This window comes from Mesocricetus auratus, unplaced genomic scaffold (assembly GCF_017639785.1).
Source record: "Mesocricetus auratus isolate SY011 unplaced genomic scaffold, BCM_Maur_2.0 Super-Scaffold_100020, whole genome shotgun sequence".
NCBI lineage: Eukaryota > Metazoa > Chordata > Mammalia > Rodentia > Cricetidae > Mesocricetus > Mesocricetus auratus.
In genome coordinates, this window is record NW_024429201.1 from 5,772,372 (window position 1) to 5,792,276 (window position 19,905).

General features: G+C 42.1%; 1 protein-coding gene across 3 annotated transcripts in view; it reads right to left on the reverse strand.

Annotated features, from left to right (window-relative positions):
* The window catches only part of Arl15 (ADP ribosylation factor like GTPase 15), a 354,022-nt gene that overhangs the window by 298,630 nt on the left and 35,487 nt on the right, over positions 1–19,905 (reverse strand). The window contains exon 1 of one of the 3 annotated variants that reach the window (XM_040729071.1): positions 16,392–16,939. The exons of the other annotated variants lie outside the window; for them this stretch is intronic. Within the exon in view, the coding sequence (XP_040585005.1) occupies positions 16,392–16,394 (3 nt within the window). The 5' untranslated portion in view covers positions 16,395–16,939. Of the gene's footprint in view, positions 1–16,391; positions 16,940–19,905 lie in introns of those variants that run through there. 3 annotated transcript variants of the gene reach the window in all.

Here is a 19,905-nt window from a genome sequence, read left to right on the forward strand (position 1 = left end):
ATGACCCTCACAAGGCATGGCGACGGCTTTCCAACGTATCAGTTGTGTAACTCAAGCCCCACAGACAAACCTCTAGAGCAGCAGTTCTCAGCCTTGCTAACGCTGCGACCCTTTAATACAGTTGCTCATGGCGTGGTGATGCCCAGCCATAACATCGCTTTGCTTGCTGCTCCATAACTGTAGTTTTGCTACTGCTATGAATCGTAATGGAAATATTTGATCTGCAGGATATCTGATAGCCATTCCCAAAGCGGTTGTGAGAACCACTGCTCTAGATACACACACTTCTACAAACTATAGCAACTTAAAAATGACTGCCTCTTTCTATGAGAAACATATATATATGTATGTATGTATACATATATATATACACACACACACATACACACACACACACATAGAGGAGACAAAGAAACTCTCAATCATCTAATTAATTCCATATTATACCTCCAAGTATAATGAACAATAACAGGATTTTATTACCTGCTCAGGATGGAAATTGTAAAAGAAGGGGGAAGAAAGCAAAACAAAACAAAAACAGGTGGCCGGCCACTGCAAGTATGACAAGCCACCCCTGTGAAACTGTCACTAGTGTCAGTACAGTGCCTTGATAATATCTTCTGAGAAGATACATGCCAAAGAAATCCTGAAAATGCTGTGCTAAACCCAAACAAAAGCTCACTGCAAACACACTTATATCCAGGAAAACTCAAAAGCCTGTTATTTGTACAAACATAATGTGTTGGAGTTGACAAGCTGAAACTATACAGCCTTTTTATTTGCCTCCCAAACAGAGACTGTGTTGTAAATAAGGCCTTGCTGGTCTAGGCACCAATAGATTGCCGTGAAAATGGGTTTCCCAAAAAAGCTAGCAACAAGCTGGAAAACAAGTCAAAAAACACGTGGTGACTGGCAGCAGGGTTTTAAGTTGGGGATGGTTACAGAGAGCAGGTAAGACACTTAAGTCACAGAAAGACAAATGCTGGTCATGGACTGAACCCGAGGGTGGCTACAAAGAGCACGCATGAATGGGTCTCCCTACCACCCGGTTTTCCAAAGCCACAAAACTTCCTGTGAAACCTGTTGACATAAATAAACAACAACAATAATAATAGCTGTGTGTTCCAGGGGCCTCCACCCTACAGCTCCTCAAAATTTATTGTCAACATTTAAGATCAAGAAACTTCACATAAAATTTCACAGACTGCTGCCCCTTAGTCCACGTGAGTGAGAGATTTGAACCTAATTTTAAAGGGAGCCCAAAGAAAGGACCCCATGGTGTGGATTAGAATTTGAGCAGTCAAGAGCAGGGAGCTGCAGTTAGGTCTACATTTCCGTCTCCCATGGACAAATCATTTCCCTCTCTGGGTCTCACTACACAATGAACCGGGTAGAAGTGACAGGAATGTGTTTGTGCATTTTATAGGAACTCCCTGAGATGACCATTCAGACGAGGGAAAACTCTAGTATTTAACACTGCCCAAAAGAATACGCAAGAGAAACAAGAGCCCGACCCACAGCTACTGTTCGTACTGAGGAACTTGACAGGTCGGCCTAAAAATAAGTGACAAGCTAATGTGCTTCGTGACCCGTGTCACAGGCTTAATGAGTCTTGATGCAGTTTCTCATGTCAAATGTCACTACAGAAAGCACACCCAGACCCTACATTCTCACGTCACACAGAAAGAAAGGGTCTTTATCTGTAAGGAAGGATGGAGCAGAACTGCCGAACAAAATAAATGTGTTTTTGATGCCACTCCCTAAAGCATAGGAAGAAATCTACACCCAGATGTTTAAAAAGAGATGAAAGAGAGAGAAAAAAAGTTGAGATTACAAAATCAAACACAATAAAGGTCAGGCGAAGAAATAATCTGTAAGGGCAGAGGCAGCATAACTTCCTGTTGCAGAGAGTAATGGGACTTTAATCAGAAACTGATTTGATGGAAAGGCCATCACAGCTGAGTCCAGGGCAACACTATTGCCATCACTCACGGTTCCTCCCTGCCATTTCCCCCATTAATGATTTCCCTGGACCTACAGATGCCCTGCACAATGAAAGACGCAGCCATAAAAACATCATGGAAAGGTTAATGGTCACCACTGATTACACATATTAGTGCTGCTGATGCTTTCCATGTTTGCTTTTAAAGGATTTTTCCTTGTAAATTACATTTATTTATTTGTTTTCTAATTATCTGTGTGTATATAGATATGCATGTGCCACATATCAGAGGACATCCTGGGAGGAATTCACTCTCTTCTTTCGTCAAGTGGGTTTTTGGATGGAATTCAGGTAGCAAGGCTTGGTGGCAAGCGCCTTTACCCTCCGAGCCATCTCACTCATACATCTGTATGTATGCATGTATGTATGTATGTGTGTATATATGAGTATATATATGGGTGTGAATATAAACATACATACATACATACACACACATATGTATATATATATACATATATATAATTAAGACTATAACTTTGAGTCTATGACTATCTAAAATGAATAGAGGGAAAAGCCTAACAATGATCCCAAATCTTTCCTAATGGAACCAGGTTCAGTTCAGTAGAAAAATACTATTCCTAGATATAATTACTTTCTGAGATATGTGGTATCCATTCCAATCTTTCCCCTTGCTATCTTCCTAAACTATACCTCATCCCTTTATCTAGTCCCTCTCAAAAAACCTTTTAAAGAAACTGCTAAGAACACTGCATGGTATTAAAGTTCCTACAACTCCAGCCATGGGAAGGCTCAGGCAGTACGGTTCCATATCAAAGCCAGTCTGAACTACAAGGTGAGACTGTGTCTCAAAAAGAAGGAAAAAAAATGTGTGATATTCAAAGAAACTAATAACTTGCTATGTGTAACTAGCATTCTGTGGTACATAAAAAGAATTATGTAAAAGAAACTCTGGACTGCGTTATGTCAATTACCGGAACAGAAGGTGGGACCTTCAGACTATAAGAACAGAAAGCCTCTATGGATTAATAAAATTCCAAACGTGAAGATCATTTCTATTAACGAGGAAAGCTGATGAACTAACGAAAGAACAGAAGGAAGGTGTGGTGACTGGGATCCAGCTCTTATGTTGGTTGTGCTGTAGTCTCCAGAAGTACCTGGGCCCTGAGCGCTGTTGTTGTGAGACACGTGTCTCCATTTCCAAACAATGTCACAGTGAAGGCCTTTCCCATAGTAGTCTATGCATCTCCACGTGTTGAGACAGGTCAAAAGGGTTTACAACAGGGCACGCATTGTCACTTCATTTTTACACCCACCTAGGGGAGGTGTAATGGAGGAATCCTAGGCCTGGACCCCTTCAGTCTTAACAATGTCCCACAAACCGAAGCTGTGCCCTACAAAGTGTAGGATTCTTTGGGAATTTCCTGAGCTAAATCATCTTAATTTATACCCATTCAAATTTAATACATTCACAAAATCTATGTAAACCTCAACGCTCACCACTTAGAAACAAAACAGGTCTCACTTTATCCCATATCTTTTCTTTGCCAAATTAAAATATTTTCACAAATATCTTAATTAAGTTCTACAAATAAGTCTATTGTTCCTCAGTCTGGGTTCTACCCCTCTCCCCCACCCCCACCCCCACCCCTACCCCCCACCCACTGTTCTAACCCACACAATCCCCCTCCAACAGCTTGTATGCTTCAGTCAGCCTCAATATCTGACTACTTTTAAGACAGAGTCCCCACACAGCTTGCTCCACAACCATACTTCACAGAGCTGCAGGCTTTCTAACTCTCAAGCCTGTTGCCAAAAACTGCCTGGGCCTCCCAAGCGAGCTCAAGCTCAACATAGGCTTCTCCATGTTCTACATCCCAGTTCCAGCACGGAACTCCCAGTATGCACGCTCTAATAAAACATGAAATACGAGTCTTTCCTACCAGAAGCTTTAAAACTTGTGTGATCTTCTTCTTATATTTTCCCCACCTCAGAAAAACATTGATGCAAATGTTTAAATCCTAACCCACCAGGTAAAGTTATCAATACTCAGGGGCCCCTCCTGCATTTCAGCCACTAGGTGGCCTGTTTCTCCCTAGACCTCAGCCAATGAGGAAAGGTGACACAGTCGCCACCGGGGTGAGGATGAAGACCCAAGCACACTTCCGGCTCTTCTGCTTTGGTGTGCGGTACAGGTACACCCTCTTGAACAGGAGCAACGTTTTACTTCCATTATAGTAGTGGTCTCTTTCTTTGTGGGCCCAAACTTATTTTTAACACCACCATGGAGCCAGAGTCCAGGGAGCTACCTGCTCCCTCTTCAGGACCGGACCGGCACACACGTAAATGAGGCAGATAGAACACTTGTTTACCATCACCCATAGCAAGTTCTTAAGTAACAACTTTCATTCACATGTCAACATCCAGCTGGGCAAGCACCATCTACTCAGGAAACAATGAAAACTTACTCTCTTTACACATACAGCACGGGCATGTACATAAACACCCACACAGTAAATCTACATGTAAGTACACATGTGGTATAGCTACCCCGCAGCGTTCGCATGCCGTGAGGGTGTCATTAGGAAATAAATGTGAAAAGAGGCTGAGTGTACAATGCTGAAAAGTTGAGAAATGCTAAACATGTTAGCTCAACAGTTCCTAACCAGTAGCCATAAAAAAACTACAAGATAAGGAGCTCACATAAAAATGTTTTCAACATTTTTCAACATTTATTTTATAACTTGAATGCTAATAGATGTAATTTTCCTACTGTTAGATGGAAAGAGCCACTTATACATTAAGGTGAGAAAGTTTCTTTTTAAAAGTGGCCTGGAAACAAAGGAATTGAAGTATTCTTTCTAAAAAGGAAATTACTTTGTAAAATGTATTATTAAAGTATGTGTGAGAAAGTTGCTTGAACTGAATTAAGACTGAATAGTTATTTATATCTGTTTCCTGTTTGACAAAGGTCAGCCCTGTATTTTACAGTCAACTTTGGATAAGACTTCCCAGAATAACCTTGATGTGGGGGTCTGCTGGCAGGGAGGACCCCAGAACTACATCCTGCAATTCACACACCACAAATGAATACACAATCTAAACTCAACAACTTCAAAACAAACAAAACGTCACTATCCCATTTCCTCTGCAATGTCCTTTTTGAAACTCCCAAACACAAAGGAGGAGAGGAAAAAACAAAACCAAAAAGTGTCTGAAAACAAAAGTATGTGTTGAGAGGTCCTATCAATAGTACTTTCTTATTTTTTAAATTGAGTCGTAAATTCTCCTTCGTAATCAGAAAATGAACAGTCAATGACTAAAATATTCATCTGACTACAATGTCTCCTTGACAAACACATGACATCTTTACCTACTACCAACATGCTAATCCACAGACCAATGTCCGGCAGGACAAGCAGTTATGAATATGAAAACCTTATATAGCACAAAGCATAAAATAAAAAGGGAAACCACAAATAACAGCAGGACCATCTCCAGTAATGGAGAATGAGAAGTGGTGAATGTCAAGGAGCCCCACAGGACGAAGACAGACACAGGGATTGTGAAGTAAAGAGGATAACAAAAACAATGAGCAGCCATGGCAAAATAGACATTTTTACCTCCATGGAGACTCAAAAAGTGGACAGTCTGTAGTAATCGTCTCTGTACTAGACTAACCTTCCCCAAACACACACGGAATCCCTAACCTCCAGGGAGGTTGTATTTGAAGACTGGGTATAGATGCTGTCACAATGAGGTCAGTGCCACTCACAGGAAAAGGACAGTCCCAGCACTCACACCCTCTGCCACCAAGGGACTTAAGAACCCAACAAGTTAGCATCCTGATCTCAGAGTTCCAGCTTCCAGAATGATGAGAAATCTATTTCTGCTCTTTAAGCTACTCAGTCTGTGGTATTTTATTATGGATCCTGAGCAGGCTGATACCTAACACTACAGAAAGATCACTTACGACTTTTGTGTCCAGATGGCCAACATCAAAAGCATGAAAGCTTACTAGCCAACTGAATTTCTACAGGGAAGACTACTCAGTGTTCTTTCTCCATCTCCTGCTCCACTGGCCTGTCCTCATTCTTTCCTGCCCTTTCCCAGCCTCCTCCTCAATCTTCACTGGTCCCAGAGTCTCATCTGTACATCTCCCTACACACTCCCCCCAATGAACTTACCCACTTGCTCCATTCACCAACACCCTTGAAGTTGGTACTCTCAACTCTTGCTCTAGCCTTGATGTCCTCTCAAGCTTCCAATTCTCCTACAACGTTGTCCTTACACAAAGACATACTCACCTCAAAATAACATGTTCGAAACCAACCCTCCCCTTCCCCAAACACGGCTCTCCTCCCATCTTCTGCATTTTAATTCGAAGCTCCTCACTCCCACCATTGTAATCAAGCCAAAAGTGGGAAACCCTGCTCAACACCTTCCATCACTTTTATCCCTTAGATATCTTTCAAGTCTGTCCATTGCCCCAGGACAGATCCTCACTGTAACATATCAAACTGCTGAGGCACCTCCTAGAAGGTCCCCTTAAATTCATCCTCCACTCCGCAGACACACTAGTCTAGCTAAAGGGCAAGGCTTTGCCTAATAAGCCTTCGACAGGTTTATAGACTTCCAAAGTAATAGCAACCTTAGCTAAGGTGCACATTATCACTTACTATCAAGGACTAATCACGACACAATACACATTAAACTGGAACTAATCCTATGGGGTGGATACTACTTAATAAACACTGGGAGTCTAATTCCAGAGTAGGCACTCAGTCTAGGTGCTGTGTCTAGCCTCTCTGTTTCCTATCATTCAAATCCTACTGATGAATACCTATAGCACCCTCCATGCTGCAGGCTGTGTTTGCTTATACCAACCCTTTAAAAAGAACTTTCCAAAGATTTCCACTTGGCTAATTCAGAACCCTCAGCTCCATCAATGGCAGCATCCCCAGGCCTCAGTGTCCATCTTCCTTCTCCTATCAACATGACCAGGGTGTCCCCAACCCTATCCATATCTGTAGCTCAGCTATTGCGACACTGACTGGAAACTGTTTGTTATTTATTGTCCCCAGAAAATACTTCTTCCATCAACCTTGAGTCTAACACAGTTCGTGATATACAGGACATGCTGAAAAATGCTTTCTGTGAACTTTAAATGACAACTAAGTAGAATGAAACAAGCATTTCCACAGAATTAAAAACTTTCATGAATAAAAATCCCTGGTGTCTCTCCCTTTTGGCACTTTGTATTTTGCCCATCTATTCATTCAGGCTTTTCTAATAAACATGAAAGCCTCATCTTCAGATGCCGTTCCTATTTACAAGTCTTACTACTCGAGAGTCAGCAACTCTCCAATATTAATAGTCAAGCAAGGTTCACTGGTAGCAAGTTAATACAGAACATAAAAGAGGATTTGTCTGGAACCAGTCAGTTAATGTGTCCATCAAGATGCCTCAAGTCATGAAGTTTTAAACATCTCTAGCTGTGACTCCCAGACCCTGGCACTAGATCAGCCTTTCATTTCAGTCATGAAGCACCAAGGCTACAGAAACACACCTCAGTTCCTAGAGCAGAGTGGTTCAAACGTCCTAAGAGAAGCGCCCCAAAGTTCAAGGGAGACCATTCAAACTAGAGGCTCTCCTCTCACCCTGTATTGTTTTGCTTGTCTATTTTAGATCTAGCATGCAAAGCTGGACAACACAGATCAAACAAACAAAAAAGGCTAAGGCACATTTTAAAATGTTTTCACTTTAAGAGAAACAAAATATGAGTCCTCATTCCATAAGTGATGGTGGAAACCTCCCGCAGAAGTGAATAAAAGTTACTCAAGAAATTTCAACAGTGAAACTAATTACAAAGCTTAAATCCCTAAATAAGAAGGAGAAAAATAAGCATCAAAATAAATTTTCTAAATAGGCATCTCACATACATTTTTTAAATACTTAACACACAAATATTTCACTCTAAAATGATGCAACAATGCTTTTAGAAAGTATTAGCTAGTTACTTAAATTAGTTAGTTAGCTTTTTGAGAGAGTCTCATGTAGACCAAACTCACTGTATAACTGCCTCCACCCAACAAGTACTGGATTACAAGTATGGGCCACCATGCCCTGCAGGAAGTCATTTTCTAAATTCTATCAATTCTTTCTTTAAATCAGTTCTAATAATCCCTCTCACTTCTTATGTATCCTTAAAGTCCATTTCTAGCTAGGCCTGGTGCGGCAGCTCTATGATCCCAGCTACTTCAGGAGGCTGGAGCAAGAGGATCCCAGGATAGAGCATGAATTCAAAGGTAACTTGATGAGGCGGTATCTCAAAATAAGATGCAAAAAGAGGTGCACAGACATAGATCAGCAAGAGTGTTCATCTAGCATGTGGAAATGGGGGGAACCTAGTATCTACCCCTAATAACAGACAGACACAAACACGCGTGTGTGTGTGTGCGCACACACACACACACACACACACACATACACACACACACCTTCCCACTTACTCTTTTCTAGGGGCTTATTATTGTTGTTTTTGGGGGAGAAGCCCTTGTTTTGTTTGTTTTTCCTGTTGGTCTTGGTTTTCTGGCTGGGGGCGCATGTGGTGCTACAGACGAAACCCAGGGAGTCATACAGGCTGAGCAAGTGCTTCTACCACCCAGCTGTGCTCCCAGCCCATTTCTACTCTTATTTCAAAACTCAAAATGAGAGGTGGAGAACATACAGAGAAAGTGAGACACCAAACATGAGGAGATTACTGTATGGCAGACACTGTAGAGGTATTCTACAAGTGTAGAATATCTCCACAACACTTCTATGGGCAAAGGTGCATTGTTTCCTTGTTGTATAAACAAGAAAATTAAAATTCAGATTAACTAAGTCATAGTCAAAGGAACCAGCAAATGGTGAATAGAATCCTCCTAACTATTTGGCTAAACAGTAGCTACATTACATAGTCCACTAAATAAAAATCCTTCAAACACTAGCTATCAGATGCTACGTACAGTTCCTAATTCTCCAAAGAATAAAGCCTAACTTCTGTAGGCTTTGGAGAAAGGCACTTGCTGTGAAGGGTGTCCAGCCTCCATTTCACCCCCCTCCTTACTGCCTTTTCAGTATCTCAACCTCTCTGTCCTTACCCATCCAGTACCTTTCCTATTGTATTGTTCCAGAACTCAGTTCGTCTCCAATTATCGGTGCCTTCCCTCCTGTGACTGACCTGTTCCAGGATTACAGCTCCCCCAAAATAGCACAATTGATTCCAGTACCACATAAGGATCACGCATGCTCAACAACCCCCCAGTTAACAGAATAAAGGGAAGTAGCTTCAACAAAGTGGGCAAAGGGCCAGACAATCACTTCCCATCGTACTCAGAATCAAAGCTAAATTCTTATAATGACAAGACACTATCCTCATTGTCCCAATCCCCCATGTCCTCCACTCTGCCCCTCTCTCCCTTGCCCCCTAGTTCACTGTCCTCCAACCTCACTTGACAGTTTCCCCAGCTGAGCAAACTCTCAGCTTCAGGATTTGTGTTGTTTTCTCCGCTTAGCCTAATTTCTTTCTGACTCCCACCCCATAATTTCTTCCTAATTCTTAAGTGCCCCAATTCTGATCACCACTGATACCCCTATGTGTGCTTATTGATTTGCTAATCAGGGATCTTCCCTTCTAGAAGGTAAAATTTGTGGAGGCAGGGTTTGCATGGTTTCTAAGAAGGAATCCTGCACATACCAGTAGCAAGACAGACAACTACAGAACAGCTCAAGGCGTGAGTTTACCTTGCTCAGCTCTGAATCTTACCAAACAGATGGGAAAGTCAGGATGAGACAGAAAAAATGCAATGCATGAAAAAAAAATGAAAGAATCTGTAACTCTAGTTTCTCAGAAAAGGATGTGGGCTAGAAAATTGAAGAAGAAGAAGGAGGAGGAGGAGGAGGAGGAGGAGGAGGAGGAGGAGGAGGAGGAGGAGGAGGAGGAGGAGGAGGAGGAGGAGGAGGAGGAGGAGGAGGAGGAGGAGGAGGAGGAGGAGGAGGAGGAGGAGGAGGAGGAGGAGGAGGAGGAGGAGGAAGAAGAAGAAGAAGAAGAAGAAGAAGAAGAAGAAGAAGAAGAAGAAGAAGAAGAAGAAGAAGAAGAAGAAGACGCGGCAGCGGTGCTAGGCAGTGGTGACACATGCCTTTAACCCTAGCACTTTGGAGGTAGAGGGAGAAATCTTTGTTCAAGGTCAGCTGGTCTACAGGGTGAGTTATAGGACAGCCAGGGCTACAGAGTGAAACCCTGTCTCTACCCCCCCATCATGATGATGATGATGATGATAATGCCAGAGAAGGAGATAGTTCAGAAGGTAAAGGCACTTGCCGCTCAGTATGATGACCTGAATTCAATCCTCAGAACCAACACAGTAGAAAATAATCAACTCTCCTACAGGCTGTCCTCCGACCTTGAAACACGGATCTGTAACATGTGCATGGACAAATATGCAGGCACATTCATACAGGAAACCACATGCAATATATGTGTGCAATGTAAATGTAAAAACTGCAAAAAAAAACCCTGAACAATAAAAATAAAAGCAGCTATAGAGGCAAAGTAGGAACTCCCTAGTTATTTTAAGAAGTACCCAGAATTCCTAAGGCATGACAGACGACCAAGAAAAGCTTGTAAGCCATTAGAACGCAAGAACAGAGTGATAGGTTTCTGTTAAACAGCATGGGACAATCTTCTACAAGATAACGGCTGGGAAAAGCATCTACATCTTCTGGAGCATATGAAGTATGGGCTAAGTATGGGCAAGGTCTGGGCAAGGGGCCAAGCTGAGCAGATAAGTAGATGTATCAGGTTTGGGTAGTGCTGAGAGAACTGGTCAACCGGAAAGACCCCAGATTTTCAAATCCAAGTTTAAAGGTCATCGGAGGCCTGAGTCTGCAGTCTGACATAGGAAGAACAGCTCATGAAGGCTGTGGAGGGGACACAAAGGAAGGGTCTATGGCGGTAGAAAGAAAGGAAATTACAGGGAAACGAGGAGAAGGGCTCACGAAGACCACAGACAAAGCGCTGGCTGGGGTGGCAAAAGGAAGGCACATGAAGACAGAGTCAGGAAACCAGGTGCACATCAGGCAGAACTAACTGGAAATTCCTCTCTAGCAGGCATCTGCTCCCAGGACAAGTCAGTCCTGAAGAGATTTAGAATCACAAACAGGCTCAAATGGATTCAAAGTTAGTCTCACATTGTTTAGTAGCTTTGCTTCAAGTATGTTTTCAACCAAAGCACTATATTAAATCAAATCACTTTTTCTATTTATTAAACATGGCTTGAAGAGAATAAGAAAAACCTAATACTGTGAGTCCCACAAGACTTAAGGAAAGGTTCAGTTAGCATGGTCAAGATGGCTCAGAGGGAAACTACTTGCCCTGAAGGCCTTACAACCTGAGTTTGGGCCCCAGAGCCCACACCAAAGTACAAAGAGAGCTGACTCCACACATACGCTATGGCATGCACATGCCTCCCTAATGTTTCTTTTAAACTGTCCAGTAATGTATTTTGAAATGGTTAACATCTGCCCCCAAATATAAGGAAGAAGGAAGGAGCCAAGAAAAAGCATCAGACTTTATATTCAGAATATTGTAGCATACTATTCAAAAGTCCTAAGGTACCAACTTCTTTTGCACACTAAACCCACCAAAGGAGCATTACAAAGCTCCAACTACAAACCCCAACATCGAGTTATGTAGCAAACAATTCCATCAACAACTCTAGCCCTCAACCTCTTATTAGTCTCCTCCTCTTTTTTCACTGTGGGGATGAAACCCAGGGCCTTGTATATGTGACACTGCTCTGTACCCCAGCCCTGAACGCTGGAATTGCAAACTCTGCCTCCAGCTAGCCACCAGTCGTTTGCCATTCATGTCAAGGACGACACACAGACACAGCACGGCTTCTAAACATACTTTACATAAGGCATAGTAATGACTGCAAAGTAATGTATGAAAAGATGGGCCCATAAAACTGTTTGACGAATAAATAAAATCTAGAACTACTCAATGATACTCAACACTATAAGCACAATGCAGTTAATGTTATGTGTTACATACCTAGCAGTAAGAGGTATGGCTGTCCTGAGTACCTGGATAGACATCACAATGAAGTCAACATGGAGTTAAACTCATGAATGCACTTAACATTCAAGAAAAGGAAACTTAACATTCAAGAAAAGGATTTCCACACTACCCCAGGCAAAAGATTTGCTACTAAACGTACTGGGTTTGGAAGCATCTTATATTTCCCTCATTAAGACACTCTGTGCAACTCAGTTCATTTCTTCATAGCCTTTTAGGTGAAAAAAAAAAGCACCTAGAAGCTTCTAAGTCAAAACTTGCAAACTTCTTTTTAGAAGGAATATACTTATTGCTTTTGAACTTTGTCTCTGAGCTTCCTGAGTTTTAATCGGCAAATCTTTAATAAGGACACTATCTGTATACCAAAGGCCAAGACTACAGTTTAGACACAGGTGCTTCTCTGCCAAGTCATGAGAGAGAATGAGAAACTAGTTGATTTTAAAGGTACAGTAGATCACACAATTGAGATAAAAGATCAGCTTGTTTAAAAATATGGCACATTATAATACATATGTAAGGTTAAGAAGTCAATGAGGTTATTGCTTATATAAGTTTACAAAAAAAAAAACTTCCTGAAATTTGGGTGATCTTTTAAGATCACTAACAGGTTTCTAAAGAAATGGAACAGTGGGTGATGAGAAATGGGTGGTGGATGAAGCAGCCAAGAAAAACAGGATATTTATATACAAATTCCCTTTCAAAAATAAAAAGTATCATTTGGGTTAAAACAGAGATGACCAAAGCTCTCTTCCCATGCAACACTGATGGTCTATGTCGAGAACAGAGAAATCCTGTATCCCAAACAGACAATGAAGCTCTTTGTCAGCTACCTCAGAACAGTCACAGGATGGGACTCAACTTCATGATGTACTTTACAGTTTTCACCTTGGGGACATGCAATGTAGCTTGTCTACACAGAACCTTCTGGTACAATGACTTTGATTTACTCTAAGACTTTATATCCAATTATTTGAAGTTTATTTTCTTCAACATCTGTGATGCCACAGAAACAATTACATAACTTCTGGCATTCTTGCTCTTCTAGCTTGGTTACTATGCTGTGCATTTGAACTGGAGCAATAATTTGAGGTCTATATTTCTTTTCCTCACTGATCTTAATAGTTAAGTCATAGAGAACTTGACAAGAGTAAGCCCTGTGACTATAAATCACAAAACCTCCCATAATAGTTTTATGAAAAGGGTAAAGCTAACCACCTTAGGCCAATTATGGTATAGAACAGAACAAAACTAACCATCTTGGGTAATTATGGACACAGCCTTTTAACATTTTCCATTCTATTCCAATCCTCCAATTCTCTGATTCCATGTTCCCAGGAAAGACTGGTTACCCAAATCAACATATATAATCATTGTATGTATATTGCAAACTACTCCAGATGGTTGTTTTGTAGTTTTGTTTTTCTTATTCTTTCATTTTAGAATTTATGGAAGTGGACATAAAAAAAATGAGTGTGTCAGGCCAGGCATAATAGCACACACCTTTAATCCTAGCCCTTGGAAGGTAGAGGCAGGCGGATCTCTGAGTTCCAGGACAGTTTGGCCTATATCCTGAGGACAGCCAGGGATACATAGAGACCTTTGGCTCAAAAAAAACACACACACACACACACACACACAAAGGACAAAAGAAAAGGGGACTGTAAAATTTCAAACACAGAAATCACTTCATAAAAAATGCATGTCAGCAGAATAAAATGCAAAGCTATAATTAAAGTGAACCCCCAAACAGATATATGATGTTAAGATACTACTGTACCCTTCCTTTAGATGGCTGGATGCTAGAGATTTGGCAATGCAAAAGTGAATATATAGACAACACAAATTGGATTTGGGGGTAAGTCGAGGCAGGGGGAGTGGGTCGGATATAGGAAGACTAAGAGTTAAATGTGATCAGTGTACATCCCAGATAAGCAATAAAAAATAATTGCAAAGAAAAAAAAAAAGATATGGGATGGAAGGGGCAGTAAAAGAATCAGATATTTCACGACAGGATGTTTACAAGGTGCTGAAACAACAAGATGGAGATGAAACACTCCATCCTTCAGGTAAGCTCCTTAAGACAGGAAGTAAACAACTCAAAATAGCTTCAGGAAGTCCGTGAAGCTGACCAGATTCACTGGGACCCTCCGTCCCCAAGAGTAACAAGGTGTACAGCTTGCTGAGAGTCGCTGTCCATGAGCAAAGCTGGTTAGAAAGAGCAGTGACCAGGCCAACTGAGCCACCTGGCGAAGACATTCTCCAAGCTGTTGGACTATCTGCAGGCTGCGTTCCTCCCCCTCCCCCCCCACCCTACCCCCAGGTTTCCAGCCTTTGTGAGATATCACCCATGCTGGGGAGGGCTTTGGTGATATAGCTTCTCTCTCAAGTCATTTCTGCTCCTTTAAGTAACTCCTCACCCTTATTGCTATAAACAACACCATATAACTCACTGGTTCATCAAGTTGGACTTTGGTGGTATCTGCACCTTAGTCTACTTTAGACTCCGTATCTGGTGTGAATAGACATTGTGTGTGTTGGGTCTCCTCTGGAAAAGGCTATCATACAACACCCGATGCTGTTACTTATGAACCAGTAGCCTCAGATGCTGTGTCTCAGTTTGCCAAATATAAAATGAGACTATTAATAGTATATATCATTTAGGGTTATTTTTAAGATTATAAAACAAAAGCTATAAGAAGCTACTGTTTTGAACTAAACACTTACATTGGACCTCAACAGACCATAGTCACAGTCAAACTAAAGTCACTTTGTGATGAAAGCTAAGTCATCAAAGGCAAACCAAGTTGTTAACTGACCTTTAAAGACATAACAGCTAACTTTCCTGAAGAAGCCATTAAATTGGCATGATAATGAAATCCTCAATCCACCACCATATCCTTAATTCAACTCCTATTAAATCCTTCATAAAAGCAAAAAAGATAATACTGTATCTCAAGTGGTGATTTTGTTTTATTATAATTAGAGTTGAAATATGGAAAAAGGTAGTCACTCTTGTACGTAAGAAGTATAAGCTAGTATATTTCTCAGGGTCCACACCCTTGGCTCTACAATTTCACACCTAAAACCAACTGATTATATTAGAATAAATAATTGTCTATTCTGAAATCTTTGCCCTGCTCTAGGGCAATTATACCTTAATTCTTGATAAACAGATGCAGCAGCAGGGAACAGAGGCAACATGACAGCCACAGTTAACTCAGCACTGGCAGGTGGCACTGGGCTTCTGGCCAAGTCACACAAATTACCTAGATTGCCCTCTACTGGCAATTGCTATTTGAAGAGTAAATCATGCTTGTAGGATATACATTATAAGGGACTATGATTCAATGTTAGTGTCAGTGACCATACGGAATGCAGAACCAAGTTCAACACAAACTAGCAGGTACAGAGTTGGATTCATTTTGACTAGAATTATTTACAACTTTCAAATTTTAAAATTCCTCCCAAAAAATGTGGGCAAGAAATAACCCACAATAAGTATATACATGGTTGCTTATCAGAGGAGATACTGATTTCCTGGTGGTAAAACACACCTGTGCCCTTTCCAAGCCCACAGAAGGCAAATGCCACCAGCAAGGAAGTAATAGGTACTTGTTTGCAGGCCACAATTGGTGGTTTCGTCTCTCCTGTGGGTTTTTTTTTTTTTTTTGCAGAGCTGTGTATAAACACAGGAGTACTGACTTACAGTATTTACTGTCATAACAGTAACACCTTGTATTTGCAAAACATACATATCAGAGATGTGGGAGCTGTGTTGTAGATATGTGCTAAATTGGTCCCACTGTTGCTTGTAGTAGATAAAGAACTTTAGCAATCAACCCATCTCATGTTATCCATGGATTCTCATTAAAGGACATCATGCTTTTTATTTTATCCATTTGCAATTCTATTTTTCAAAGAGAAAATTGAGGTGTTGAGAAAAGAGTAATCATTAGTCGATAAACACTGCACTCTAAAAGAGCCCACCCAAAGAACTCCTGGATTACTACCTAAGCCTAAATTCAACTACTACTCCCACACTGTCTCTAGAACAGCTCAGAATGTAGGAACTCGCCCGGAACCCAAACCTGGCAGCAGCTCTACAGACACAGTGAAGAAACACGGCGCTGGGGATTTAGCTCGGTGGTTGAGTGCTAGCAAGACCCTGGGTTCAGTCCTCAGTTCGGGGGGCAAAAACAAAACGAAACAAAACAAAACAAAACAAAACGAAACAACTACCTCCCACTGCATACACGGCACAGATCATTTCTAGACTCCTAAGCAAAAATCTGTACCATACACACTTACCATCCCTTTCTAGAGCTGCTCATAGGATTAGAAAACAGATGTTCAGCAGGTTACTAAGACAAACGCTGCAAAGATACAGATGAGAAGATGCAGGTCAGCATGTGAGAAGGAGGACAGAGCTGAGGAACCTTGGTGAGTCCTGTTCTCTGGAAGCTAGCCAGCCCCTCCCTTTGGGCTCATTACAAATGGGGTTGCATCAGCACTACTGACTGGGCAAAAGAGTATGAGTCTAATGGACCTTGAAGAGAAAGCCCGCTCGCTCAGATTCTTGACTCTCCATGGAACATTCCTGGTAAGGGGCAGGACCTCTTCTGGAATGGGAGTCCTGTGACCTCTATTAGATAAGCTAGGTCAGAGGCTTCCTTATGGCCAGCTCCAAAACAGAAAGGTGAGAGAAAATGAGGATATATTTTTAGTTTTTATGGCCTGCCTTGAGGAAAGGCTAGTTACTAGCCTGTTGGAAGGAAGGAGCAGGAAGAAGGAGGGCAGGTGAAGGTCAGGGAGGTTGCTTTGTTTCTGAGGTCTAAAGTAACCTGAGATATATTCTAGTCACTTGAAGTAACAGGGACTGGGGGAGGAGGGATAACATAGTAACTGAGGACAGAACCCAAACACAAAAGTGACAATATCACAGGAGCCCAAATCCCAAGCAGTTCAGAAAGCCACAATTACAGGAATGGGGGCCGGGGAGCACACAGGGCCTCAGTTTCTTGCTAAATTCAATGACTGGGATAACACTACTGAGAAACGACCGAGACCACGGGCCCAAAGCACCATCCCAGCAAGCTGTGGTGAGTGGAGCGGTGGGGTGGGAAGGACATAATCTGGTGGTGGCTGCCTTGGGCTCTGCAGGGCAAATACACATTTAAAATATCAACAACCACAGACCAGTCCAAGGGAGAGTGCCAGGGCTGTGTTCATTCCAGACAGCTGCATGAACTCGCATTTGCCAACAGAGACACCCTCAATCCTGCCAAGCTATGTTCTGGGCGCTCAGCTCAGGGCAGAGCCCTACACTAGTAACTGGATGATCATGCAGAGAAAGTGGAACAGAGTGTACCTGGGGCTGTTCAGACATGACCCAGCCATCATCAGGCCATGAGGCAAGGAGCAGAGCACCATGGGTGCTCATAAAAGTGATAGGCAGAACCACTCACCCTCGCACACATTTGCACACACATGTGCACCTACACACAAACTTAACCTGAGGGTTGGGTGCTGCCGCCTACTCCTGTTTATTTCTCTAAGTATGCCCCTGGCATAAGTAAGCAGAAAAGCAGCAGCTTATGCCTACATCATTTTTCTAGCATGGAGAATACAACAACTCAGTATTTGCTGACTTACTTATCTCATACATTTTCTCTTTCCTTTTACTGAAGCTGGCAGAAAGTCCATGAAGTGAGTGTAAGTGGAAAAATGACCAAGAGAGGGGTAAGTTATGAAGAGATCCATCCAGGACCTCAACAGCTCATGAGTGAGGGAGTCATCAATATTTAGACATTCAAAACTCAACCATTCTTTTTGAGATTCTTACATTACTAGATGTAGTCAAAGTGTATTTTTCACATCCCAGAGATAATACAAGCATTACAGAAGGACCAAGTAACATGTTCTCTAACAAACAGTAAAATAAATAAGAATATGCCATATTACCTTTCATCATCATATAAGCAGAGCACTGCTTTATATTAGACCACTTTCTCTTTCCCTGCCTGCAATTCAACTGGATGCAGACACCCAGCATCAAGCAAAAATCACAGTAAGGAATGTCTACCCTCAGGATGCTCACTCTTCTATTGGCACAGGGGACTCAGTAAATAACCACACAGGAAATGCAGGAAGTGCTAGAATTCATGCAGCTATCTGAAATCACTTCCCCAAATGGACCCAATCTCGCCAGCTTCCCATGTGACAGAATTGTTTATTCAGCTCTGTAGTGTTGGCGGGACCATTCCCTCAGCCACAGTACTTTAAGACACACAGTATGGGCATCTGCAATGCCACTCTGGAATGTGAATCCTGCCCTCTACTCTCCTTTCTTCTTCCTAACCTATTCCCACAGCTCCACAGAGCTGCCCAGAATTTGGCTAAATGCCATGCTTCTCTGTAGAAGCAGAAGGGGAAGAAGCACAGGTTAGACAGGGCACAACTGGTGTCTTCAGGGCTGGATAGAAGTGTAGTGACAAGTTTTACTCTTTGGCCTTTTTGACTCTTTTGAGGGGCCCGCCACCCAGCTCCCAGATAAATCACACATGAAGACTTATTCCTAGTTGTGAATGCCTGGCCTTAGCTTGGCTTGTTGCTAGCCAGCTTTTCTTAACTTGAATTAACCTTTTGCCTCTGGGCCTTTTCCATTTCTTCTGTATATCTGCTTTGACTCTTAGCCTGTGGCTGGCCGGGTGGCTGGCTCCTGATGTCCTCCTCTCCTTGTTCTCTCGTTGCTTTCCCTTTCCCTTATTTCTCCTTCTATTTGTACTCTCTGCCTGCCAGCCCTACCTATCCTTGCTCACCATTGGCCGCTGAGCTCTTTATTAGGGCCATCGGGTATTTTAGACACGCGACGAATCACAGCTTCAGAGTTAAATAAATGCAGCATAAACAAAAGTCACATACCTGAAAATAATATCCCCCAACATAGAAGGCTCAGCAAGCTAAGAGGACCCAGTACCTTCCTCTGAGCACACACACGTTACACAGATATACATGAGGGCAAATACTCATTATCTTCTTCAAATGGCTCCTTCTATCACAATCCTGTAATACTCTCATCTAAGGGCTTCATTGTCGCAAGCAGATAATTAGCCACCTGTTTTGTCTTTGACATTCAATGATTCCACAACTCCAAACTGTTTCCTTTAAACTTCAGTGGAGCTGATAAAGTCTCTCACTTTCAATACCTAATAAGCTAACTAAAAAGTTAGTTCCTGAAGTTCCACGCAAGGCCACCTAAGTACATAATCACAAATGACACAGTAGTGGAGACGTCTGGTTAAGCCAAGTCCAGCCTTGAGAAAGCTCTTTATAAAGCAGACAGCATGTTCCTTTTCCCAGAAGGCAGTGTGCTCTGACTAGCAGGAAACCCAGCTGTCGTCAGATGAGGAGAACTGAGGGGTCATCCTTCCAAACACACAACCACAGAGCTACAGAATATATTTGATGCCATAGTCCAATCCCCTTGTTTCACACTTGAGGAGCTACTCAGGGAAGAAATGTATCCAGAGCATTTGAAACTTTTGTGCTATATTTGCACTCTAAATCTTGAATTAAGTAGACCTAAATCTTTGAACCATCCAATCTCAGAACCTGGGGTATAACATATACAACCAGACACTATGCTTTTCTTGGTACTCCCAAATAGCATTAGCCAACTAAAAACTAAGCTCCCTCGGTTTCTCATCTGCTCTCCTCCTGAGAAAAGGCTAGGGGCTAACAGATCCTGGTCTCGAATGCCACAATGTACTGTCAGGGGAGAGCAGGGTTCCCAAGTCAGAAGGCAACACCATGGTTGACTTGT